Below are 26610 nucleotides of genomic sequence, written 5' to 3'. Positions count from 1 at the left end.
TTCCTTCCGGAAGCCCCCCAAGGGCCACGTTTCTACATGGCATTTTGGAGTCCGGAAGAATGGTCTTCTGGACTCCAAATCACGTAATGTGATGCTAATGAGGCATGGGGAATTTGCATCTGCACCTCATTAACATCTTTTGCTCCATGTATTAGCATGCCACTTCCAAAGGAAGTGGCCTGTGTAGAAACGGCCAATGATTCCTGCTAGCACAAATGCTTATGGATCTGTGATTTGCACTCTATAGTACATATCTTTTTCATCTAGTCACAATAACTACAGCAGTGGTCAGTAACCCTCAACACAGGTGCCAAGAATAGCATGCAAGCTGATTTTCGTTGGCACATGAGGTGGGAGCTCAGCCCCAACTCTCCTCCCCCCACTCAGCATGGAGCTTGCTCAAAGCTATACTGCCTGTGGGTTAACAAAAGACCGCCTAATGCTACCAACCACCACTTAAACGGTAAAGCTCTGCATCTTAATGTATTAATGAAGCTGTAATAAGGAGTGCCATTAGTGATTATGAGAACTATTACTGGCACTCAGACCATACATAGAGGTCAAAAGTCAAATTTTGGCACTCTTCCTCGAAAAGGTTGCTGACCCCTGTAACTAGACTGATACTAACTCATTTTACTATGTATAGGTTACTAAAGATTTTTTGAATAGCAATGATAAGTACACAGACTTTTTGGTGAGAGAGACTGCATGTCTTTGCTACCTGAGACCTTGGACCAAAGCAGTTACTGTCACCTTGCTGCCTCTGAAACTCAGGACCCCTCTCCTCTTTCTGAGGGTTTAGAATAAACTAATTTATTTGGGTTGGGGTATGGTTTCTTCTTCCCCTTGAAGGAACAATCATAAAAAAAAAAGTTAGAAAAATAATTTCTAATAGTGTGTAGGGGAGATGACATCATAGACTGTTGTTTGTCTCTGCTGATTGTGTTGCTGTACGTTTAATCTTGTGTGTAAGAGCAAAAAGCTAATTACTACTTGGATGAGTTATTTGTGCTAAGACTTCTTTGTTTTAGTAATGATGAGCTATTTTTCATGGACTCTTCATCTCCTGCAGAACACTATAATGAGAATGAAGATTAAATTGGCACTTACTTCCTGTATATGTCTTCTGATGTCAGAAGCTTATGATCTCCATGGTTGTCAGTCTGGCACATCTCAATATTTTAGATATAAAGAAATAAGAGAAATATTCTGGCACAAAAATCTTTCTATTCTATGGTGGTGTTTTAAGCTAATTCACTTACGGGTTGTATGTACATAAAGTATCCTGTCTTCATAAAAATAATGATGAGTATAAAGTTAATGTTCCTGGAGTGGTAGGATTGAGACATCCAGGTGCTGGAACTGATGCAGAGGAGAACATTGCTTAGTTTTGCATGTGGAACAAATGGTTGAGACCAGCTGGTTTTTTAAAAGATGAGATTGTGAGATGTCCTGTTTATGGTTTTCAGATAGACTAATGGTAGGGAAAAATTGGTTTAACATAAAGACTCTCTTCTGAAAATCAGATGCTCAGAAAGCAGGAGGACTAGATGGATCTATAGTCACTTGGATTTCATTTGGTGTAACAACAAAGGTGAAGTTAACTGATAGATTGATGGCAAGTCGAGACAGTGCTGAAGAGCAATAAAATTTCTTTTTGCTTGCAAAAGAATTAGCCCCTTAGTTATCAAAACTGTCATCTCAGAACAGTAGATGGCAGTGCTCTCTTTGTAGACTAAAGCAATTCTCATTCAAGACCTATGTTGTTATAAACATTAGGCCTTTCCTGATGTATCCAAGGAATGTAGAGGCCAGGGCCAGTTATGTGTGCTGTGTCTCATTTGCATGCTGGTTGACAGCAGTGAGATGTTTGAAGTACAGTAGACCCCTGATATACGTGGGGGGTGCATTCTCCCAACCCCCACATAAGTCAGATTTCCCACCCAATGCAGGGGAGCCAGGAAACTGGCCAGGGCCAGTGAGTGGACCAGGAAACTGGCATTAATGCAAGTTAAGCACAACTTAAAGTTGCGCATTTCAGGGGTTTACTGTACTGTAGTACAAAGTGAAAAGAGCTCACCCTGACTCCCACCTCCTAAAGTCTCCTAAAAAGAACAGGACTTTCTTCCTCCCAGCATTTTGTTTTTATAAAAAATTGCCCTTGTCAATTCTGCAATGAAGTATGTCTTCACTCACAGGACAAGTATGCAGTAGCTGCCAGTTTCGCAGAATTCCATTGTAAGTGGGCTTCAATCTTGCTCTTGATGTACCACCTCCATGAATAAAGATAATTCAGTCTGAACTGAGACACATTCATCTAACAGGCCACCAAAAAAAAACCAATGCCAGCCACTTCTGACCTGAGTTAAATTTCAAATCAGTAACTTGGGAGGTGAAAGACTTTCTTCCATTCGTAGGTTCCCTGAACCACTTAGTTTTAGGGAGCGAGAATTTTGGTTTTCACAAACAGATTTAAAATTAACAGGAAATCCCAGAGCTCATTATTCCCATGACTAAGGGAGGAAGGTGATGCCTTAAATTTGTTACCCTTGACTCTTTTTTTTAAAAAATGGCATCTGTGGTCTGAAGCTAATTATCTTATTGTGAAAGATAATAATTCAGTAAAAATTAATCTTGTGCATCCATATCTGAGAGTTGATCACATTAATCTCCTATTTGATAATTACAGTAAGATTGTGCTGGGGGCAGAAGCAATGCATGGAGGGTTCTTTCTCCGCTCCCCCCCGGGGCACACAGAGAACACGTGGTCCCTGTAGCCAGTTGCATTAAGCTGCATGCGGGGGTTTGTGGTGGCACCAGCCCGCCTGCTGGTGATGGGCTTCATCCATCGGTTTGGCAGGCTGTATATTTCCCATCCCTGCCTGAGAAGAGTCTTGTATAATGTGGACTGATCTCAGGGCTGGAGGGTGAGAGAAATAACTGAAGTTACAATAATTATTGTGCTTCCTACAACTAGGCTTAAAATCATCAGAATTTCACTGGTGGTGTGTCATTCAGATGTGGTGCTGAAGTGAACTATGTAGATCTCTCATGTTCACTCACCTGAATCTACATTTAAGTCTCTAAATAAGTGGCCTGATTTTGAGAGGTCCTGAACAGCCCAGTGGGAGGTGCAGCATGTTAGCACCTATGAAGCAAGCTGCTTTCCTAGATGCCAAAGTACAGATTCAGGTGTATTGTATAGCCATCTTTTTTTGCAAATGTGGCCAATGATCTTATCTATAGTTGTTGACAGTAAGGCCTAGATTTTCAAAGGTATTTAGGTGCCTAAAGATGCAGATTGGCACTAAAATCCCACTACATGCTTAGAAGCACATCTGCATGGTTACACATCTACAAAATTTTAAAAATCTAGCCCCAGTGATGTATGGGGCAGGAAGAGGCGGGGGAGCCTGGGAGACATGAATTAAGTCAGGAACCGAGGCATTGAGTATTCAGGAAGGACTATATCTTGAAACTACAATTAGGTGAGTACATCAGGGATTGTGTGGCCAGACACAATCAGGTTATTTTCTTTATTTTTGTGTTGTTGGACTTCTGTGCGCTGAGGACATGTAACTCCACCTCACACTTGAACTTTCTAAACTGAACCCCAGGGAATCACTTCTCTATGTTATAATGTTTCACCAAGTTTTCTTTGTTTTGTTAACAAAAATCATCCTTTTATGACCATGATCTGATTCCTGTGCCCTAAAAGGTAGGAGGTCCTGTGTGCGTGTGCCTGAGATTGCAAAGTCAACTATTAAATTAGTTTTCCAATCCCTTGTTAGCAAAGGTTAAAGAGGTTGATGGCACCCCCCAGGAAGGAGTTCCCAAATACATTTTTCTGGGTTCTCAGAGGGATTTTTGCATTTGGGTGGTGACAGTGATACCAATCCAAGGCCAGGGAATCTGTGACCTTGGGAGTTTTAACACAGGCCTTTACTGGCAAAGTATTTTGGAAGTCTCTAGCAGAACCCCACCTTCTGCACTCAAAGGCTACAGCTACATGACAGCTCTCTGTCAACATAAGTCACTGTCAGGAGAGTTTTCCCAACAAAACTTTTGTTAACAGAGTGTGGCCACATACAAAACTAATCAGAAGAATGCTCAGCTCTGTCAACAAAGCAGCCAGACTGCCTGGCTGCTCTCTCGACAAAATGGGCACTGTGAAGCATAGGAGGCAGGGCTGCCCATTGTTGTGGATGCCCTGTCTGTCAAGAGAAGCCCGCCGCCCCTCCCCACCGCCCCAAGTGGCAACACAGCTTTTTTGTCAACTAAAACTGTCGACAGCTTTGAGGCAGAACGCTGCCAGCAAAAGTGCTGTGTTTTGTCCAGATGCTGTCTAGAAAATGCATTTGTTGACAAAACTGCAGTTTTGCTGGCAGCACTTGCTAGTGTGGCCACTGCCAAAGTATAAGAGGGAACAACAACCTAGATAAGCCCTAGGAGCTTGAACTCAGGTGGAATGGAGGTAAGGTCTATAGAAAGATAGCTGCAGCTCTGTGATTCAGCTCTGACTGTGGTAAGTGAAGGCTGCAGAGGTACAGATTGATTTGAGGGTAGGACCCTTAAAGACTTACACCATAGGAGGCTCATGTATAATAGAGTCATTCCTCCTCCCTCTCTTGGTGATGGCCCACTTACTCTCTCCATACCCTCTGCTGAATTATAGAGATTAATACACTTCTCTTGGACTGGATATTGCCTATCCATATGCATACTGCATAATGGCTGTTGCATATTATGACAGGTGGAAAACAAACTTAAAAGTAATCTACCCACCCCTTTCTTGGTTGCGCTGTAAGATCCTGATCCAAAACCCATTGATAAAAGTCAATTCTCAGTGGTTGCTCAATAGGCTTTGTGTCAGGTGCAAAGGAAGATGCGAAGGGGTCAGTGTGTTGAGCTGTTTGGAAAGGGGACTCGAGGAGAGTACTTGTGAGTCTCTATTCCTGTGAAACAGGCAAAGTACTCCTGGGGCAGCTGCCAGAACCACAAATGCCTTTGGTATCCCGCACTCTTCAGTGGAGCTGATTTAGTCGCTATTCTTGTGCGTATCTATTTCTATGTCTCATGGGTGGGAAACCCTTGGTGCATATGTGAAGGATTGTTCAGTAGAGCTTTTTACAAGGCACTGTTATTCAAAAAGAATCAAAATTGTATTCTTATTTTTGCATTTATGAAATTCAGTATTCAGTCCCATGTGGAACAGCCCAAAATTAAAACCACTGTTCAGAAAACAGTTAAATACCATGTTGGACATTATCAGAACAGGTTACTATGTTGTGAATGAAATACTGACATATTGCTCATTTGACTTGATGTTTGCCTAGAACTAGTAGCAGAGAGAAAGCCGTGCTAGTTTATATACTATCAAAACAAAAAAGCAGTAAAGGTCTGTCCCACGAAAGCTCACCTATTAAATTATTTTGTTAGTCTTTAAAGTGCTACTTTACAGCTTTTTTGTTTTGTCTAGGACTGTGGTGGTTGTTTGTTTGTGTTTTTATTTTGTTCTAAAATAAGAAAAAAAAACCAGATGCATTATCCAGTAAATAGCAAACTTGAAACCAGCAATGAACTTTTAAGGCATCTGTCCAACTTTTTAAAACTTTTATTAATTTAACCTGATGCTTTACGAATTCTTTTTTTCCCCAATATCAAACATTTTGAAAAATCCTCCATGGATTTCCATCTAACTCCAAATTAAAATAAAATACATTTCTAAGAACTAGTGTTTAATTTTATGACTGTACACCTTGGTTCAGTTTGCAAAAGAGTTGATTTTTTCTGTCAGTTTCTCTCAGTAACTTTGGTTAGCCGAAAATAACTTTCCATGTGTTTCTACAGCTGAATTGGCCAAGCTCATGGAGAGAACCTATGAAAGAAAGCTTCCTGTCAGCTCTTTGACAATATCACGGGTAAGAAACCAAACCTACCTTTGCTAGTTCAACTGAACACATCCTGTTATCATAAATATTATTTTTATATATAATATATTTGAGTGTCTGTCTGCCTGTCTGTGCTACATTTTTTCTAAGAATTCCTCTTATACTGTTAGAGCTATGACCACAAACTGGTATGCATCTTCTTCTTACCCAAACTTAAAACAAAGTCAGGGTTTGGTTGTGCCCGGAAAGTGGGAAATACCTGAAATCCCAGGATTTCCCAGAACATGGGAAGTGAGGGGGCAGAAGGAGGAAGGAGGAAAAAAGGGAGAGGCTCAGACAGGAGGGATGCAGTACTGAGATTGGCCACTGGGGACAGATGAAGCACCAACAGAGGCGCCAGCAGGGCTGGTGCTCCACCATCTTGCCTGTCACAAACGCTGGGTAAGTAGCTTCCCTACCAGAGCTCCCTCCCTGCGGAGAGCTGACAAGCCACTGAGGGGGATGCTGATGGGGGGGGGGGGGCAGATCCCAGGCAGCCAGCAGCCTGCTGGGGAAGGGGGTGGGAGGCTGCTGGAAGGTGGGAGAGCTGGAGAGGTGGGGCAGCCCCCAGAGCCTGGCCCTCTCCAGACAACCTGCAGACCATGCGGGTGGGTGCCGGAGAGAGGGCACAGCCCCTGGAACTGGGCCTACCCCAGACCACTTGCAAGGGAGTAGCTGGGGAGGGGCAGCTGGAGAAGGGGCAGCCCCCTGAAGCCTGCCTCTGCCCAGACATTCTGCAGGCCATGGGGTAGGGTCAGTTGGAGAGCAGGTAATTCCCTGCAGCCTCACTCCCATCCCCCAGACAGTCCTCAGACCGTGCGGGGACAGCTGGAGAAGTGGCAGCATCCTGCAGCCTGTCGCCACAGACAGGCTGCAGGGCACAAATCCCCATCTCTTAGGAAGAGTCACTGGATGGGGAGCACAGTTCTGGGTCCCTGGGAGGAACTGCTGCTGTAGCAGCATCACCCTCACTGCCATTGGGGGGGCCCAGTACACCTTCCAGCCCACTGCCCTAACTTTGTACCCCCACCCTGCTGCCTTGAGCTCTCCCAGAAGCTCTCTGCCCTAAGCCACTCACCCTCTTCGCCTCCTGATCCCCTTTACCCCAGCTTTATTTTTCTTCATTTTTGAGAACTACTATTGTTGAAACAATGTGGACATTTTTCATTTATTTTTAAAAAATTACTTCAGTTAAAGAGCTGAGCGACACTGGTATACCTGCTAATATTGCTAAACTGAAGCCTTAACTATGTAAAGCTTTGTCTGCTCTCACCATCTGGCTTCACTGCATCTTGTTCTTGGCCTATAAGCTTTTCAGTGCAAAGACTGTCTTTTTGTGTGTGTTTGTACAGAGGCTATCACAGTGGGGCCCTGACCCATTATTGGTGTCACTATATACTCTGTATGGTAATGATCCTGTATATAGTAAACTTTTTCATATCCAGCATTGTTATCTGGAACTCTCAAATAATCGGCATTTTAAGCACAAGTAAATTTTAGTTATGTAAGTACAGTCTAGTGACAATAAATACAGAATAAATTTACTGGGTACAGTACTATTGGTGTTGGTAAACAAAGTATTATGCATACATTTTTGTTTTTCTTAATATCTAATCTTATTTTTCCTGAGTGTTATGCATTGCTAGGTATACCTCTCTATTATCCAGAATATTTGAATATCCAGCAACCTCCCAGTCCCGGGGCTACTGGATATTAAAGTGTTTACTGTATAAGATCAGATTCACTGAAGCTAGCACAGGTAACTTAGAATTCCCTGCACCAACCCGGCCCTCTGCTTCAAAGGTGAAAAGACCCAAAGTACTGGCAAAGTTGCTGTTGCCTGCCTTTTTGTGGTTTTTGTCTGCAACAGCTTTAAAACTCACCTGGTGCTCCATAGCAGTGGCTCTCAAGTTTTCCAGATTACTGTACCCCTTTCAGGAGTCTGATTTGTCCTGTGTACCCCAAGTTACCTCACTTAAAACAATTTGCTTACAGAATCAGACATGAAGGGCTGCACACTTACTTAAAAGTTGCTTGTATTCTGATTACCACCATATCATTATAAATGAAATCAATTGAAATATAAATATTGCTCTATTTCAGTGCATAGTATACACAGTATGGGTTGCACCTCCCTTGTCTGGTGACCTAAGGGAATGAGGGAATTTTTTGGATGAGGGGAGGTCGTCTGCCTCTGGTTCCCCAAGGCTGCTGCTGGCTCCACTTCCTCTGATGGCCCCCCTGCCTTCAGCACTGGGGTCACCTTATGTCCTGCCGGGCCATGGCCCCTGCTGGGCAGACACTGGCTCCAGCCACCACCACAATGCAGCCTGGCCCTGCAGGTCCCAGCTCCAGTCTGGATGGCTTGCAGGACATGGACCCAGCCCTGTGGAGGTGCAACCTGCAGTATAAAGTCATTGTATGAAATTCCAATTTGTACTGACTTCACTAGTGCTTTTTATGTCGCCTGTTGTAAAACTAGCCACATATCAAAGGCTGCTTCTGCACATGCCACATCTGATGCGCGGTGGCATGTGTTGAACCAGCCTAAATGAGCTGATGTAACTTCTGGAAGACCTCTGAATACCCTCGGGGTATGTGTGTTCTGGATAAAATTCCCTGCTCCTTAGGAACTCCATCTGCATGGGTAACTAAGGGAAATGCACTCCCTGGCCATGCATGCTTCCCCCTCCTCTTCAGGGCCCCTGCCATTGTGGGGGTTGTGACCACTTCCAACCACTGCAGTTTTCTCCCCCACTACAGCAGATCCTGCCAGTATGTTGACTTGGAATAATTAAGCCAGTAAGTGATTCTTACTATGAATCTTAGCCTATCATGTGCTCCATACATTTATTTTGGGGACCATGAGAGAGATGTATATTAAATTCTCTTTAATAAATAGATTGTGCTAAGAAGTGTAGCACTTCTGATACTTGCTTTCAAAAGAATTTCAAACCATAGTGCTAGGCCAGAAAGGAAAAAAAAATAGCTGATTTGATTTATTGGAAACTCAGCAGTACTATTCTCACCCTTAGTAATCACCAGAGTCGCCAGTGGGGTTTTCATACCACTTCATTCAGCAAAAACACTTCATGCAGTTTCTGAGCAGTTTTTGTGGCCTGTTCTGTTCAGGTCATGTTGGTGATAGTCGCTGCCAATGGGAGAAACTATAAACAGTTTTGCAGCACAGCATGACCTTCAGCCAAAGCCTCGTGAAGAAGTCGGTGCCTTTGGATCAGGGAAGCTTTTTTTGTTTTTTAAATAAAGAGAACACGCAGTGGGGTGAGCTGTAATTTCTGACCCAGTGTCAAACTTGTGAGAGAGAGATAAGTTCTGAGATTATTACTGAAGGTTGGGGGATAAAGACAGTGTTCGTCGATTTTTGATTTTTGGGAATTCAGAAAGGCTGGAAATTGTTTATTGCATTGAACCTAATCAATGTAGCAGATTCCCACAACGGCGGTTCTCCTCTCCTCTTGCCTGTTTCTAAACTGAGGGTGTTTTGTGAGATTGGTTAAAGTAGAGCTTTCTATTGGCAAAGGTCAGCAATAGATTCATGGAGTTACACTGGTGTAAAAAAAAGACAGATTTGGCCCCGCTACCCCCAGCTTTCTTTTCACTATTAAATGACTAGATTCTCTAGCTACAACTGGGACCCTGTTTTGGCCTTCTGTGTACACCCAAGAAGAGAGAGTGCCTGTGCTGAAGAGCCTACAGTTAGGGATTTAAAATCCCATTTAATTAATTAACTGGTTAAATTTATTGTTTAATGTTAACTAATTAAACAGAACTTTACATCCTCAATTGTAAATTCTTAACTTTAAGTTTAACCAGTTAACAGATTTAAGAGGAGGGTGTGTCTGAGGGGCCACTGTGGCTGGGCTGGAGCTCCCCTGACCACAGCATATCCCAGGCCAGCCACAGACCAGGGCTGCTCCAGGTGTGCTGGAGCGACCCAACCCACAGTACTTATGGGCCAGGTCCCCTGCAGACAAGAGCTGCTCTGGCCAGGCTGGAGCGCCCCCTACCTGCATGGGACTGGAGCAGCACCCTGATTAACTCTAACTGGTAAGCCTCATCTGTATAAGGTTAACCGTTAACATCCCTGAATAGTAACAGAGGTAGCCATGTTAGTCTGTAGTCCAACAAAACAAAGCAGCAGAAATGCAGCACCTTAAAGACTAACAAAATGATTTATTCGATGATGAGCTTTTGTGGGATAGATGTGCGTCTGTCCCATGAAAGCTCATCACTAAATAAATAATTTTGTTAGTCTTTAAGGTGCTGCATTTCTGCTGCTTTGTTTTAACATCTCTATTTACAAAATAAACAAACAGTCAAACAAAGTAGAAGAAAAAGATGATTTTAAAATATAGAGAATGGAAGTAGAGAGAGGTTAAAGGATTTGACCAAAGATAAAGGATTGTGCCAGGCATGGAATCCAAGTCTCCTAATTCCTGAAGCAGGCCTTTACCCCTGCACCATCTTTAGCTTTTCTGTCTCTCTCTGCGTGTTATACAGTCCACTGCATGATTCTTCAGGTCAGCTCTTCTTGGATGTTTTATTTTTGCTTGTTTGTTTTTGAGGAAACACTATAAAAAGGAAGTCAGTTACTGATCAAAGTTAAGATTTTTTTGGTGTGGCTAGACACTTAAATGTGAACCAATATAAATGTCTTAATGTTCTAATATGCATTGTGAATGCTGGACACTAAAAAGTTTCTTTTTATTTTTAAACCAGTTTATCGACAACATTTCTTCACGAGAAGAGGTAGATCACGCTGAGTATTACCTTTACAAGTAAGCATCTTTTTGTCCAACCTTATCTTTGAATCAAAGTAGATATTTTGAAGCACTTTCTTTATTGCAATGATACTTTCCCATTCATTGTCTTGGATTTCTGTGTTCTAAAGTGCATCTATGTTGTTCTCAGTAATATAATAGGGAGAGAGGTGGTGTTCTTCTCTGAGCCTGTGTGTGCACATGCCGCTTCTTCCGGAAGCAGCACACTAATGAGCTATCCAGAAGATGCTAATCAGGTGCGGATGCAAATTTTCCATGCCTCATTAGCATATTGGCACATGGTTCGGAGTCCGGAAGAAGCTCTTCCAGACTCCAAATTACACGTGCACACATGCAGCCTGTGTGGAGCTTCCGGAAGCAGTTATACCTAACAATGCACAACACTAAAGAAAAACACGATTAGATATTAAGAAACAAACAAAAATGTACACATGGTACTTTAGTTACCAACAACAGTAGTATTGTACACTGTAAACTTGTACTGTATTTTCTGTATTTATTTGTATTGAATTTCACTATATGGTATTTATGGAAAATATAACTAACATTTAATTATGGTTAAAATGCCAGTTATTTGAGAGTTGTGGATAGTGGAGTGCTGGATATGAAAAAGTTTACTGTATAAAGGAACAATGTCTGGTCTGGACTAGGATTTAAATGGTGGTGTGTTACAGTGTGTTAGTTAAATAGGGTTACCATATTTGAACTTTCCAGACAGAAGACTCCCCTGAAAGGGAGTGTATCTGTATCAGTATCTACCAACTCACATTGCATTAATGCACTATGTAAAGTGTAATGCAGTAATACAATGTGAGTTGGTAGATACTGATACAGATACACTCCCTCTCAGGGGTGTCTTCTCTTTTGAAAGTTCAAATATGGTAACCCTAACCAAATAAGCTAACACATTCTAAAAATTCTAGTGTGGGCTTCAGCACCTGCTCAACTGGTTGAGTAGAAGCTTATGAGATGCCTGATGGAGTCGGTGGGGAGAGGGAGGAGAGAGAAGTTGCAGGGTGGTATAGTAATCTTAATGATGTGAAGCAGACTGTTCAGTCACAGAATCATGCAGATGAAAACACAATTTCCAGAATGGAGTGTTCATCTGTGGAAAACACATTTTATGTTTTTTTTTCCCTCCTTGTTTAACAAAAAAAATAAATTTGAGTTTCGCAGATGGGTGACAAGAATGATTAAAATCATGAAAGGCTTCTGTAGCAAGGGAGCAAGAATAGACTGGGATAACTTAATTCATAAATATTTTCCCCTATTACTCACCTATGTCTAATGAGGACCCTGATTTAAAAAAAAATCATATAGCATTCAAAAGAGATGACCAATCCAGAAAACAGTTTACAGGTATTTCCCACTTATTAGAAAGATAGATTACCTATAGCTAATCAACTGGGATGTCGTTATTTGCATATACAGTTTGATTGGTTATCTCTGCCTAATCATTTGGGAAGACAATAGAAATATTGTTTGGTCACATTATTTGTTCTCAAAATACATAAATAAGCAAGAAGTCCAGCTATAAAAAGAAATCTGTAATCCATGTGAAAATGTAAACAAACCCAATTATAACATCACTTTTTTCCTTTTTAAATGAAAATAAAGGCACCAGTTTGAGGAAACAAGATAATTGGTATTGGTGAGATCAGTTTTATTGTTCTTCACATTTCGCACAAAGTTTAGAGTTCACATGAAGGACACATTTATAAAGAGATCTCTGCAGCTGGGAGGTTGATAGAATGTGAGGGTGCCTGCAGATTGCATGGTATTCAGCCAGCCACTGCCATCAGGCATAACGGAAGCAAGGGAATTAAGGAATAGCTGCTTTAATTAGGAATCTTTCTTTTTTTGGATTGCTGCATCCTTACTGTTGTAAAATAGCTTTGTGTTTCATTTTTCTTCTGTTTAAATTATAGTGCAAATGTTTAATATGGGAAGGAATAGAAACACTTTTCTTCGGTGCTGTGTAAGAGTTTACAGATTGGATCCTCTTTATGAGGAAATGTCTTATAACTAACCAGGTTGTATCACAGGATGATTGCAAGTAAACCACCTACGATGTAGCTCTGTTCATTTTGCTGACTAGCATCTAAACCAAGATTAGTAATGGGGAATCTTTTGTATGTACTGCCACTTCCTTCATGTCAATTTCCACGTGAAGGTGGCACTTCCATAGGAATGGCTGTTTATTCCCCCAAGGCTGTCAAATTCAGTTCACTTTGAACCATGGGTTAATAGTAAGAAAGTTGTACCTCTCGTCCACAGCAAACTCACATGCAGAGATGACGGTAGAATGCTGAACCCTAACTTCATAGAGTAACGACTTACTGAACACAATAGCTATGCCCTGTCTTTAGGGCAGTTAATATATACTTAGCTAGTTTGTGTGCATAGTTGCATGATTTGTCCAAATTAGAAGTGCTAATATAAGGGGAGTTTGTGTTAGATCATTCAGATGTAGCATGTATCACGGGTGTGTGTGTGTGTGTGTGTGTGTGTGTGTGTGTGTGTGTAAAATAGGAATGATGACATGAAATGTGACACATCAGGGTAAAAAAAATGATTAAAAACCACTATAAGAGAAAACATGAGAGAATCAAGGAATTAGAACAAGGGAGATAATGTTTGGGTTTAACGTCAACACTTAATCGCTCTAACTCAACTTTTTTGTGATGCTTGCAAGCATGATTTACTAATCTCTCTCAATTTGTGGGAGGGGGAGGAATAATACAGCCCAGCTGACAATACGCAGAGCCAGATGTTTTATGACCAGTACTTCAACTCTCAAAGAGGGAGTTGAGCAGCTTTGAAGTAAAACAGAATGACCTTCAAGTGGAATTTCCTATATACTAATTCTTATTTTCCCCATGTAGTTTTTCTACTTCCTCCCTGACCCTTTATCCCCTTATCATACTAATTTTTGTACCTCTCTTCCATTTCCTGTGGTTGGAGTTCCATTTCTTTTCTTGTTTGCTAAGCAACCTCCTTCCTCTGCATTTCTTCTGCATGACCTTTCATTAATATCTCACTGTGTACTTGCTGTCGATTTATATAAAGAACCCACCATCACTCGCTCATGATGTTATATGTACTGCTTACTTTAGCTAGAAGTTGAATCATTTATGTGTAATTAAACTTGGTTTTACTGCCTATGTTCCCCTTCATAGATGCGCATAAAGGGAGAGTACATCTGTGGGTGTGTCCTAGGGGCCACAGAAAGGAACAGAGCTCCTCAGTGCTGCTCTCCACCCCACATCCCTCATAACCTGGTTAAAGTCTGTGGAGTGTGAAGGTCTTGGAGCACCAACCTGGTCTCCACTGGACTGTTCCCACTTCCCCTTCCCTCAAATCCCAATGGCATAGCAGCATGAGTTACACCAATGGAATCTGCAGTGATTAACACTTTCTTCTCCATGCTGCAGAATGCTGCCCTCAATAAGGAAGACTATTGGGCCAAGGAAACCCATTTCAGCATAGCTTGGGCAGCCCTTGGCCACTCCATAGGTCTGCAGAGACCCACTGTGATTGCAAAGAGCTGTAGGTTTAAGGCAGTGTTTTCCCAAATGATGGGCTGTGGAATACCGGGGTTCTGCAAAGTGAAAATAAGAGTTCCTCAAGAATATTCCATTACAATAGCTGACTCCTCCGCAGCTCCCTGCCCTGCCACCGCTGAAACAGTAGAACTAAATTTAATTGGTTTAATGGCCAGCAGGGCAGTGGGAGGGATCCAGCCATTAAACCAAATGAATTAATTTCCACTATTTCAGCGGCAACAGGGCAGGGAGCTGCAGAGAACCCCTCACTCGCCCCTCCACCCAAGCAGCCATACTACTCCAGTGGGCATGGCTTGGCTCACACCTGCCAGCGGAACACCTCCACAACAGCTTTCCTTTTGCTGGGCACACATGGCCATCTGGCGTAGTTTCCCCAGATAGGTTAGTCCCGGGGGCTGGTTTGGGGCTGAGGCAGGGGGAGCGTGTTTGCAAGATGGAGGACAAAGTTTGGGGACTGGGGGGTGGATTTGGGGGCTGAGGCAGGTAAAGCCTGGAGATGGGGGGGTGGGTTTGGAGGCTGATGGAGGCAGAGCCTGAGAATGGGGTTCCACAAAATTCTTTTGAGTTTAAAAGGGTTGTGTGGCCAAATAAAATTGGGAAACACTGGTTTAAGGCATGCAGTCCCTGTCCATTTTGCAAAGGAGCAGTTGTCTTTGGAGTAAGACTCAGAAGGAAATTGTAGTTTTCACTCTCACCCTGGGTTATTCCCACACATATAAGGAGTATAGGACCTTTAAATTGTAAGATGTGTGAACAGGGACTTTGTACATTGCCAAAACAATGCACATTCACTGAATATGTGGACATTCCAGGGCTTTGCTTAACATATTTAGTGAATTAAAAATACAATGTGCTTCATGTATTTAGACCTACTTAACTTCCTCTGCTTTAAAACTGTGGGTCACTAGCCACACAACAGCATCTTGCGCTCTCAAGAACAGCTGTGCAGAAAACTGTGGGGGAGCGTCAATAACAAGAAATCCCTTTTTGAAGCATGACGTCAGCTGCTTGCAGTGCTCCTCTTTGTGTTCTCTTTTGAATACCTTTTTTCTTGCTACCATTGGATTTAAAATCCTTTCATCTCCGAGCATCCTAATGTAAGCTCTAATCAAAATTCAAAATGCTCTCTCTCTGCATCAAAGGCTGATGGTTTTCCCCACTTTGTCCTGTCTTACTGAAATGCCATTTTTCTTATTTCCTGACTGTTATGGGAAGATCTAAATACTAGCGTATTATTGCCAAATTTATGCTGTCATATTTTCACTGATTTAAGGCTTAAATGCTAGCAGAGAATGACCCTTAGAGTACCCCAGAGAAGTAACATGGAATTTTTACCTGCAGACCCTTTTCCAGCTGCATTCCCGCTAATGTTTTATGTCTAGTGCAGAATTTTTATATGCACCAATATGGAGATGATGTGCAACACATCATCTCCATATTAGTGCACACAAATTAATTCTGGACGTGATACCCAGCAAATTGAAGCAGCAGGATGGAGACTGCAATGGAGGGAAGTGTGGGGAAAGAGCCTCCTGGTGTTCACAGCCATGTAGCTCAGCCAGAAGGAAGGAATAGCACAGTGCAGAGCTGCCTCCCTCACCACCACCAGGAAGGGCTGGCCTGGAAGACAGGAGCTTTACAGGCTGCAGTCCTGGGCTAAGAGGGCCCTTAGGTCCCTGGGTTTCAGCCCCTAAAGCCTTTTTCTTAATACAGCCCCAGCAGGGAGCTGCTGCAGCCGAGAGAGAGGAGGTCACGGCAGCTCTGTGCACAGTAGCCCTGAACACCTGCATGAGGCTTATTAGGCAGCTGTACAGCTTAGAGGGAATCCTACTTTACAGACTGTATTAAACACACAATCATAATATTGAGGGGGGGAAGATGATCTATAAAAAGGTACCAATCCAGCATGCTACAGCTACTGTAGATGAGTCAGCTTTGGTTTACAATTAAGAAGTGTTGATGTAATGTGTCCGAGACACTCAGCAGCAGCAATATGGTTATATCATGTATGCACACAGTGTTTGTGAAGTGTTTTATTGGCCTGGCTAGTCTAACATTGTGGTGGGGTGTGAAACTTCGGCCTTTGAAAAGTGATAGGTATTCCATCAATTTGGATGTATATTATAAGATCATTTTTAAAACACTGGGATGTGATTGCAATTGTGAAATAATGGAATGTCAAGGCCTGAAACACTTATGTATGCTATACATATAGCTTTGTTGGTAGCAAATTATATTTTTTTAAAGCTTGATTTCAGCTCTCAAACCATTTCAAGACCACAAAAGCTATAGATGCATGAAATTAACTTGGTTTCTCACAGTGCCAAAGGATCTATCTGATCTAATATCCCACCTGATATGAGCATTCATGCCCCTATATTTGCTGCCATAGATTAAGTTAAGTATTCTTCTGCAAGTCAAGCAGCTGAAGACTAGTTGGACCCACACATCATCCCAGAGTGTTACTTAATAAAATGATCACAATGCATTAAATAGAAATTTTGCTCCTGCCCTATGTCTAGGTGTATGTATTTTGCACTACTGTGATAGTTTTGCTTCCTTTCTTTGCAGTTTATACGCATACTGGTATTTCATAACCTATCTTAACATGTTACTATGCAAAGGGGTCTAATTTTGTGAGATGCTTAATTTTTTCTTGAAGTACCAGGAAGCCACAACTCCCCTAGACTTCCATCTGGGTCATAACAACATCATAGGTGACCTGGTCGGAACCTTTTAGGATTTGTGCAGTGCTTACCCAGAGCTCATAAACTCTGCAGGAATCACCGTGGACTGGTAACCAGCCTCTAATCTTCCGGACCCTGACAAGCCTCCAGTGCACATGAAGAACCATGTGCTGCAGTCTCTCCTCACCTGAATGGCTGCACATAAATCACTGGGCTGTTTGTACAAGTAAGAAGCACAAGACCCTCCTCACACAAGAGAGTCTTTTACAGCACTGAATGGTTCTCTTTTCCTGAAACAGTTTTTCAGTTACCTGGTCAACTCAGACTAGCCCTGTGTACTAGTTCTCTTTCAGACCTGGCGACTGTACTGAATTTGGTATTTCTATGTCACACATACAATGGCCAAAAAACATAGACTAATTGCTTTTTAGGAAGTCAGGTTTTGAAGTGTAGAGTTGAAGACATGCAACTGGTTGAAAAGGTGCATGTATAAAATAATCTGCTAACTTCAAGCTTTATTATAGGAAAGAATTGAGCAGTCATTTCACTGAGTCGGATGAGATACCTAGGCAAGAAGTAGGGGTGCAATCTTGTCTGTGTTGAAGTCAAGGGCAAGAATGTCTGATTTCAACAAGAGCAAGGATTTCACCCTTACTTTCCCCTAAGACCAAGATTTAAGCTTAAACCAATATTAAGTAATGAGGAGCAAGGGGTAAATATCCTCATTCCCAACAAGGGACAGAAGAGTGAATTGAAAATTTACACTGAAGATGTGGTTTTAATTTTCATAGTTCCATTGAAATCAACTGGTCCAGGGGCGAGGACGGGAACCTGAGCCCACCTATTACTGTGGGTTCCAGTTCAGGGACCCAGCACCTGGCAACCAAGTTCTGGTCTTGTTGCTGTTTTCCTGGGCCTTTTCCTGTCTTCTGGCTTACAGCCGTGGAGGGGTGGGCTGCTTCTGTGTGTGGGTACTTCACCCACTTTTGGTATCTTGCCCGAGACTTTTTTCCAAGGAACAAAGAGGTAGCCGAGTTAGTCTGTATCTTCAAAAACAGCAAGAAGTCCTATTGTACCTTGTAGACTAACAGATATTTTGGAGCATAAGCTTTCGTGGGCAAATACCTGCTTCCTCAGACGCATCTGATGAAGCGGGTCTTTGCCCACGAAAGCTTATGCTCCAAAATATCTGTTAGTCTATAAGGTGCCCTAGGACTCCTTTTTGTTTTCCAAGGAAGGATCACAGGTTCAGCTCCCCCTAGACCACCTCCTACCCAGCTGCTTTTCTTTTTCTCTAGGTAGTGACTGCAGAGCTTCTCCATTCAGCCCTCTCTTATTACCAGCTTCCTCTCTTTATAAGCATATCCCAGCTAGGCTTTCTAAGCCATTTGGCTTTATCAGGCCCTTGCTTTCCTCCTTTATAGGTGCAGCCTATAAAGTTAATTGGTCTCTTTCCATTAGCGCTGCCTTGTGTGAGGTGGATGCCCTATTGCAGAACAATGTGACAAGGGTTGTAGTGGAGTGTTCATTACTGAGAATTTTAAAATCAAGATGGGATGCTTTTCTGAAAGATCTGCTCTGAGACTTATTTTTTGGGGAGTTTTGTATTACACAATGCTGCAGACTAGATGATCGCTATGGACCCTTTTGGCCTGGGAGTCTAGTTACTGCAGCACCACTCAGAATTTGGCTCTTATTCGTCCCACAATTAAACTGGAGTGCATTCAATTTCAGACTCAGGGTTATTTCAGAGAGTGGACCCTCAATGCAAGAGGCCCTCCTGCAGACAGATAATGAATTACATTTTTAGAAATTTTAAGAGCTCAGCCCTAGACAAAATAAAGCTGCAGCCAAAAGACGTAGAGAGCGTGTACCTCAGATGAATATAAATGAGCAAGACATGAGATCCAGAAAAATCTTTTTCAGTGGCAGAGATGTTTCCAGAAGCCAGTTCAGATATCTAACAACTGGAATGAGATGAAATGATTGTCTGCTGCCATAACACCCTTGGAAAGCTATAGGGAGCCGGTATGAGGCAGAACAGCCCCAAGTGTGCACAAAACACACAAAATCACCCCACACTCCAGAATTGCACTGAGTTGGCCCTAGGTTAGCTTAGGGAGTTGGATCGTATTATTTGCAAGATCTTTGTGAACATCTTATTTGCAAGATCTGTGCAAACTTACTTAAGAAGCATTCATGAGCTAACACCTGCCAATTTTCATCACTCCTTTACACAATCAAGTGTGATTTTTGTTTCCATTTCCTTTTTGTGGCAAATAAAACAGAGGTGTAAGACAAAGGTCATGCACTGAATTGAGGAATATCCTAACAGTATTTGATTTATTATTGTACTGTGATCTAGTCAGATTACCAAAAACTGGAGGCACAACTGAAAGTTAGAGGAAGCCATTCAAAAGAAAAAGTTGGGCCATCCTAATTTACTTGTGAAACTAGATGGTCTAGTTAATGGGTCCACAACCCCTGGCATGCATGCCAAGAGTGGCACATGAGCTGATTTTCATCAGCATGTCGAAGCAGGAGCGCAGGAGCACAGCCCCACCCCTTTTCCCCCCACGCAGTCAGGAGCTTGTTCAAAGCCATGCCTCCTGTGGATTAACAAAAGACGAGCTAATGCTGCCAAGCACCACATAAACAGTAAAGTGAAGGATCTGTATTTCTTTATTAATGAAGCAGTTGTAAGTAGCACTGTTAGTAACTTTACAAAGTCACTCTGATTGTACACAGAGGTCAAAAGGTCAAATTTTGGCGCTTCTCTTTGGAAAAGTTGCTGTCCTCTGGTGTAGCTTGTACCTAACCATTACTATATAACATGAAGGACTTTGTATCTCTAACCATAATTTATATTTCTTCTAAATATTTTATTATATGTCTGGTTCATAGATGCAGCATAACAAAAAGGAGCAAATAAACAATAGTTTACCTATGCCTTACATTTCATGTGTATGCCAAAAATTCTATAGTCTGAAATATAACAAAACATCTTATAATATCAAGCAGAGAAATAACATTTTCAAAGGCCTTGAAACTTGAAGCCTTTTTTAAAAAAAACAAAACAGATTGTATAAGCAGATTTAGAACATGCTTGGTACCAAGTAGCCCTGGCTGTAGCTAGGCACACAGTAACAGAGGTGGTTCCAAATCACTACCATTCCATTATATGTCACAAAATGCTGTTCTAAACATGGGCTTCTAAGGAGGTTACAAGTACTGTTGTACTATGTCAAATTATGGCTATGTCTACACTAGCCCCAAACTTCGAAATGGCCATGTAAATGGCCATTTCGAAGTTTACTAATGAAGCGCTGAAATACATATTCAGCACCTTGTTAGCATGCGGGCGGCCGCGGCACTTCGAAATTGACGTGGCTCATCCCGACGGGGCTCCTTTTCGAAAGGACCCCGGCTACTTCGAAGTCCCCTTTTTCCTATGAGCAGATGGGAATAAGGGGACTTCGAAGTAGCCGGGGTCCTTTTGAAAAGGAGCCCCGTCGGGACGAGCTGCGCGGCGGTGAGCCACGTCAATTTCGAAGTGCTGCGGCCGCCCGCATGCTAACGAGGCGCTGAATATGTATTTCAGCGCTTCATTAGTAAACTTGGAAATGGCCATTTACATGGCCATTTCGAAGTTTGGGGCTAATGTAGACACGGCCTATATGGTGCTTTTGTGGTGTGGATTGGTGAACATGAGGAAAGCCAAGGCCAACAAATTCCATTTCACATGTGATTTCAATTGGAGTGTGAATTCCAGAGCTGTAAGGCTCACACTGAGTTTTCATTTGAGTTAAAGTTTCCTTTCACAATTTGGATTGTGTATTATAAACACACACACGCACGCACACACACACACACACACCGCCCCCCCCCAAGGACTCTTTACTGTCTGCTTTTTTTTAAAGTAACTTATTGATGCAGTGTGTGAGTAAAAGTATAACACAAATGCCCTTCTGAGAGGCCAAAAAACCCCAAGTTCTTAGTATTTTTATTACATTTTTTCTTAGTGCTTCATGCTTTGTGGATAACTTCTAAGACATTTGGCTGATCTACTTGGACTGGATCTATGGAATACTTTATAGAACTCTGAGGAATTCTACAGTTTTGATCTGTGATATAGCATAAGACAGGGATGGGTGAACTGTGGCCCAGCTACACCTGGCCTGTCAGCAGTTTTAATTTGGCCCTTGAGCACCTGCTGGGCAGCTGATGTGGGGGCTTGCCCTGGTCCACGCATGCCATGGCTCCGTGGGATTCCCGGAAGCAGGAGCATATCCCTACTCTGACTCTTATATGTAGGGGCAGCCAGAGGGCTCTGTACACTGCCCATGCACCATGCTTTCAGCTCCCATTGGTTGTGGGGCAGCACTTTTGGGTAGGAGCTGGAGCAGGGAGGTGCTGCCACTTCCAGATGCTGCTTGAGATAATCTCTACCCACAGCCTGCACCTCTGACCTCCTGCTGTGCCCCAGTTCCCTGCTCAAGCCCTGATCCTCCTTTTGCCCTCAGTCCAAGTCAAGAGTGCCCTTCTGCATCTTGAACCTGTCAGCCACAGCCCCCCTACCAGAGCCCCCACGTCCTCCATGCTAACCCCAATTTTGTGAGCATTCATGATTTTGTTTGCTCAGATAGTAGGCAGTTGGTGTCTCAGGGGTGTTACTCATTCCTGAAAACTTGCTCTAACTGCTTCGGAGGATTTGTTAAGCGTGTGTGGCTCCTGCACCATCATGATGTTCATTTGTGCCAGATTGTTTTGAACTCCCCTTTAACATTCCTTGTGGTAAGCTCTGGGCCACATTCTGTTCAGTGTCTTCATCAGTGCTTTACAGGGTGACCGTCCATCTCATTTCGGGCAGGACAGCTCCGTATTTCAGGCACCATCACGGCGTCCTTATTTATTTTGCCAAAAAGGCTAATTGTCCCACACGCCACTTTTTTACTAGTGCAGGTGGCTGCCACCTGACTTCCCCAGCTTGGAGGAGCTGGGCGCTGGACCCACGCGGTGGCGCGCCTGCAGCCTTCCTTCCCCCAGCTGAGAGGGAGCTGGAGCTGTGTGGTGGTGTGGCTGCCACCTGACTTCCCCTAGCTGGGCAGAGTTGGGAGCTTCGCTGGCAGGGCGGCAGCCTAGTTTCCAGTGCCCCAGGTCACGGGGCAGCCGTGAGCTGTGAGACGCAGCTGCTCCCTGCAATCCCCCAGCAAGCTGGCAGCCCCCACAGGGCAGCTACTGGTTGACTCCCAGATAGGATGACCATCCGTCCTGTTTCGGCCAGAACAGCGTCATTCCCCGTGTCCCATATTTGGCTGGGGGAGATATGGTCACCTTAGCAATTTTAGATAGTGGCATAGACAGCAAACTTCTAAAGGTCGTGGACGATACCAAGCTGGGATGATTTGTAAGTGCTTTGGAGGATAGAGTTAAAATTCAGAATGATCTAGACAAACTGAAGAAATGATCTGAAGTAAATAGGATGAAATTCAATCAGGGCAAATGCAAAGTACTCCACTTAGGAAGACCAATTGTTTGTACACTTATGAAAGGAGAAGTGGCTGTTTAGGAAGTAGTTCCTCAGAAATGGCTGTGTGGGGGTCATAGTGGATCAAAGCTGAATAGTGTTACACTGTTGCAAAACAAGCAAATATTCTGGCATGTATGACAGAGTTGTAAGCAAGACACGAGAAGTAATTCTTCCACTTTAATCCATGATGATTAGGGCTAAGATGAAGTATTGTATCCTGTTCAGGGTGACACATCAGGAAAGAAGTGAGCAAGTTCAAGAAAGTGTGGAAGAGACCAAAAAATTACATGAATGGTTTAGAAAACATGACCTATGTGAGAATGTTTAAAAAAAAATTGAATTTGTTTAGTCTGGAGAAGAGAAGATTGCAAGGGTATATGGTGGTAGTTTAAGTACATAAAAGGTAAGAGGGAGAAAAAATGTTGTTCTTTGCATCTGAGGATAGGGTAAGAACCATAGGCTTAAGTTGAAACAAGGGCGGTTTAGGTTGGACATTAGGACAAACTGCCTAACTGTTGGATGGTTAAGCATTGGAATAAATCGCTAAAGAAGTTGTGGAATTTCAATCATGAAAAGCAGATTAGACAAACACCTGTTGGGGATTGTCTAAATAATACTTTGTCCTGCTGTGAGTGAAGGGAACTGGACTGGAAGACCTCCTTAGGTCCCTTCCAGTCTTATGTTTCCTATTGATTTATTAATTTTTGACAGCTGGAAAGTGGCTGATCAAGGACCAGTAGGTAAGATGTTTTAAAAATAAGCTAAACATGTTTTGCAGGCTGATAGATTTCTTTCCGTATCTCTTTCCATATGTAGTAAAGTAACTGTTACGGCAGGCACTCGCCCTGGAAGCATTCCCTTGTGCCAAGAGTGACGTGTCTTCTTGTATTCCTGGTGTGGAGTTGCATGTACATCATGTGCTGGCAATGCCCATCTGCCATGTATGTTGGACAAACCGGACCGTGTCTATAAAAAAAAAATAAATGGACACAAATCGGACGTCAGGAATGATAATGCACACAAACCAGTGGGAGAGCATTTTAACCACCCTGGATGCACAGTTACAGACTTGAAAGTTGCCATTCTTGTTCATTAAATAAATAAATAAATCTTTAAAGACAGACTGCAACGTGAATCTGCTGAGCTGGAATTCTTATGTAAATTTGACATAATCAGAATGAGTCTGAATAGAGACTGGGAATGGCTCTCTCATTAAAATAAGTAATTTTTCGTGTTAGGTATTCTCACTTTCTTATCGCTGTTAGAAGTAGGCCGCATCCACCCTGACTGAGGTAGCACTGATGTAACACTCCTATATCTCCCATATCCTACCATCTGTTTCTTTCACTTCATGCATCTGACACAGTGAATTGCAACTCACAAAAGCTTATATCATAATACAATTTTTAGTCTTTAAGGTGCCACCAGACCCCTTGTTGTGTTTACCTCTGTCACAGTGAGCTTTCAGTGGGACTTTGATGCAGTGAATAGTGAGCTCTTCAGTGGTCTGATGTATTTAGTTAGAGGCCAAATACTGTACACAAGCCTTTGCTCCTGTGTCCTCGTTTGGGGGGAAAATCACTTCACCCCTACCGAAAAAAAAGGGTTATGGTGCAAATAAATAACATGATTTAATATACTGTAAAGGTGCTGATAAACCCAAATTACAAATTAAAAATTGGCTGAGGTGCAATCTCAGTAGAATAACTTCTGAAAGTGAGACATTTAAAATATTCTTACATGGAGAACAAGTATTAATGGTATAGCTCTTCAGCATAGCAGAGAGTTGCACCTGTTCCAGTGGGCTGAAAGTTGAAACTAGACAGACTCAGACTGGAAATAAGGTTGTAAATGTTTAATGATGAGAATAATTAACCATTGGAACAACTTCCCAAGCAAGGGTTATGGTAGATTCTCCATCACTTGCAATTTTAAAATGAGTATTGGATGTTTTTGAAAACTGTGCTCTGGTAATTATGGAGGGAATTGCTGTGCTCTGTATTATACTGGAGATCAGACATGACCTGGGAATCTGTGAAACCCTTAAAGCAGTGTAGGAAAAATGATGAATTAGGGATGTCTAGTGTTTATTAATGCCGTTTGAATAGTGATCACTCTATAAATCTGCATGCTCCAAGATGACACGCCCATGGGATAAGTGCTGGAGCGAGGTCAGCTGCATTTCCTTTGCAAGCGCTCCAACCATCATGTGCAGCTATGGGCAGAAGCTCAGTTGCCTATTTTTCTTCCTTTCCACTATACCCGTCTCCTCATCCCAAAACGGTAAATCGTACAATTTTCCTTTTACAACCATCCTATCCCAACACTTTTTCCTCAGAAATAGAAGCTGCAGTCCCACTGCTCAGCTGCAGAGACCCTCCCCAGTGATAGCACTGAGACCTTTTCCCAAAACTGTGCACCTTTCAAATGCTGTGTCCCCAATTCAGCCCAGTCAGCTCTCAGTTTCTTTCTACTGTGCTATGCCAGGTCTAAAATACTTGAAGCCCAGAAATTCTGCAAAATGCAAGCTTGGTCCTCTCTGGAGAGAGTCTGCCACTGCCTTTTCAGCTGTATGCTTCCATCTCATACCCTTTAACTGTCTGTTGATGGGACGTGCACCCCCCTCAGTGTGTGCCTTTTACATTGTTGTGGCCCTTGCTTCCAGCAGTGTTATAATTGACCGGCTCTCGTGAAGTGCATCACACATATGCTTAGTGCGTGAGATCTTAAACCCCACTGAATTCAATGGAGCTATGCTATGTCTAGATAAAGATGTTTAGGATTTGGTCTGGACTGGATTTTTTAGGGAGCCTTTAAACATCTTCTTTGGTCATTGTCATTTGGTTTAGAAGCATTTATTCAAAGCACTTCAGAGAGCAGTTAGTGGAATCTTCTGTTTTCTCAGGTCTAAACTCAGATGCAAAAAGTATGTCCTTTGTCATGTCTCTTTCTGGGAAAATCTGAATGGAGTTTTGGATTTTGTTCTTGTAAATCTATAGATCTCCTCAAACTGATGGATTTTGGCAATTGGTTTTGCAAGCTGGTACATGCCTTTGAATAATACACTATTCCAAGAATTGTAGTTTTTAAAGCCTGCTTTTATCTCTAAAGTCAATTTGCAGATCATCTCTTTGAACCATCACTTATTTCATTCTGATCTTCCTTTTGTCCTTACTGCATTTCTCATTAACTTTCTACAAAGAAAAAAAGATGTCTTTTTATTCCATTCTAGTTGTCATTTTGCTTTTCAGCTGTGCTAGAAATGCAGTTTAGGGAGTGATTTTAGGACTTGCGTCTTGGACAAGTGAAGTCCAAGCACTTTAAGGCTGTCATGGATTGGCTTTTCTGTGTCACTTTGAGTGAGGTTAGTAAAGATGTAGGAAGGCTACATGCTGTAAAAGCAGACAGGTTGGAAAAACATGGATGGCAGAGCTATGTAAAAGTCATGGGACTTAACAATGTCAGGCCTATTCAATGTTGATTTGGGTGTTCACGTGTGGTGGAGATAAAGGCAGGCAGAGGGAGTCCTGGGGGATGGCTACTTAGCCTGTATTCCCTGGCTCCATGTAACCCTGTCAACTTGGGAAGGACCTGCATACTGACCATGGGTAGGAGCAATCTGCCAACTGGCTGGGCAAGTGAAGAAGCAGTCCACGTGTGGGAGGTAATGGGAAAAGGATGTGGAACCATATGAAAAGAAAGGTAGCATCATCGTGGAAGTGCTGCACTTTTTACATTTCCAAACTGTTCCTGATATACCACCAAGCTACAAATTGGGCCGGGGCTACTTACAGTACAAAATGTTATGGCCTATCAGGCCTCATTGTGTTGATTGGCTTTGACATAAGAGAGACAAAAGTGTGTGTCTGAAAAAGAGGTAATCCAGGTGCTGCAACTTGGGTTCTTGGGTCCATCATCTAGCAAAGCTAAAAAGATTTTAATAAATGTAAAGGATGTTTTGTTTTCTGGGACTGAATATTTTATCTTTTTCTATCATGAAGATTCTTTCACAAGATGAAAGAAGATGACGTTTCTGTTATGATAATTGCAATAAATAACACTGCTAGTGGCTATTGTGATTGATTTGTTTTGCTG

The 26610-nt window shown here is 42.5% G+C and overlaps 1 protein-coding gene across 1 annotated transcript in view; it reads left to right on the top strand.

The window, feature by feature from the left end:
- The window catches only part of MRPS27 (mitochondrial ribosomal protein S27), an 80826-nt gene that overhangs the window by 4120 nt on the left and 50096 nt on the right, over positions 1-26610 (top strand). The window contains exons 3-4 of the mRNA XM_074995418.1: positions 5851-5921; positions 10671-10729. Coding sequence (XP_074851519.1) covers positions 5851-5921; positions 10671-10729 — 130 coding nt within the window. The remainder of the gene's footprint in view (positions 1-5850; positions 5922-10670; positions 10730-26610) is intronic.

This window comes from Carettochelys insculpta, chromosome 5 (assembly GCF_033958435.1).
Source record: "Carettochelys insculpta isolate YL-2023 chromosome 5, ASM3395843v1, whole genome shotgun sequence".
Lineage (NCBI taxonomy): Eukaryota > Metazoa > Chordata > Testudines > Carettochelyidae > Carettochelys > Carettochelys insculpta.
The sequence above is the reverse complement of the archived record's forward strand: the minus strand, read 5'-3'. Positions and strand labels throughout refer to the sequence as shown.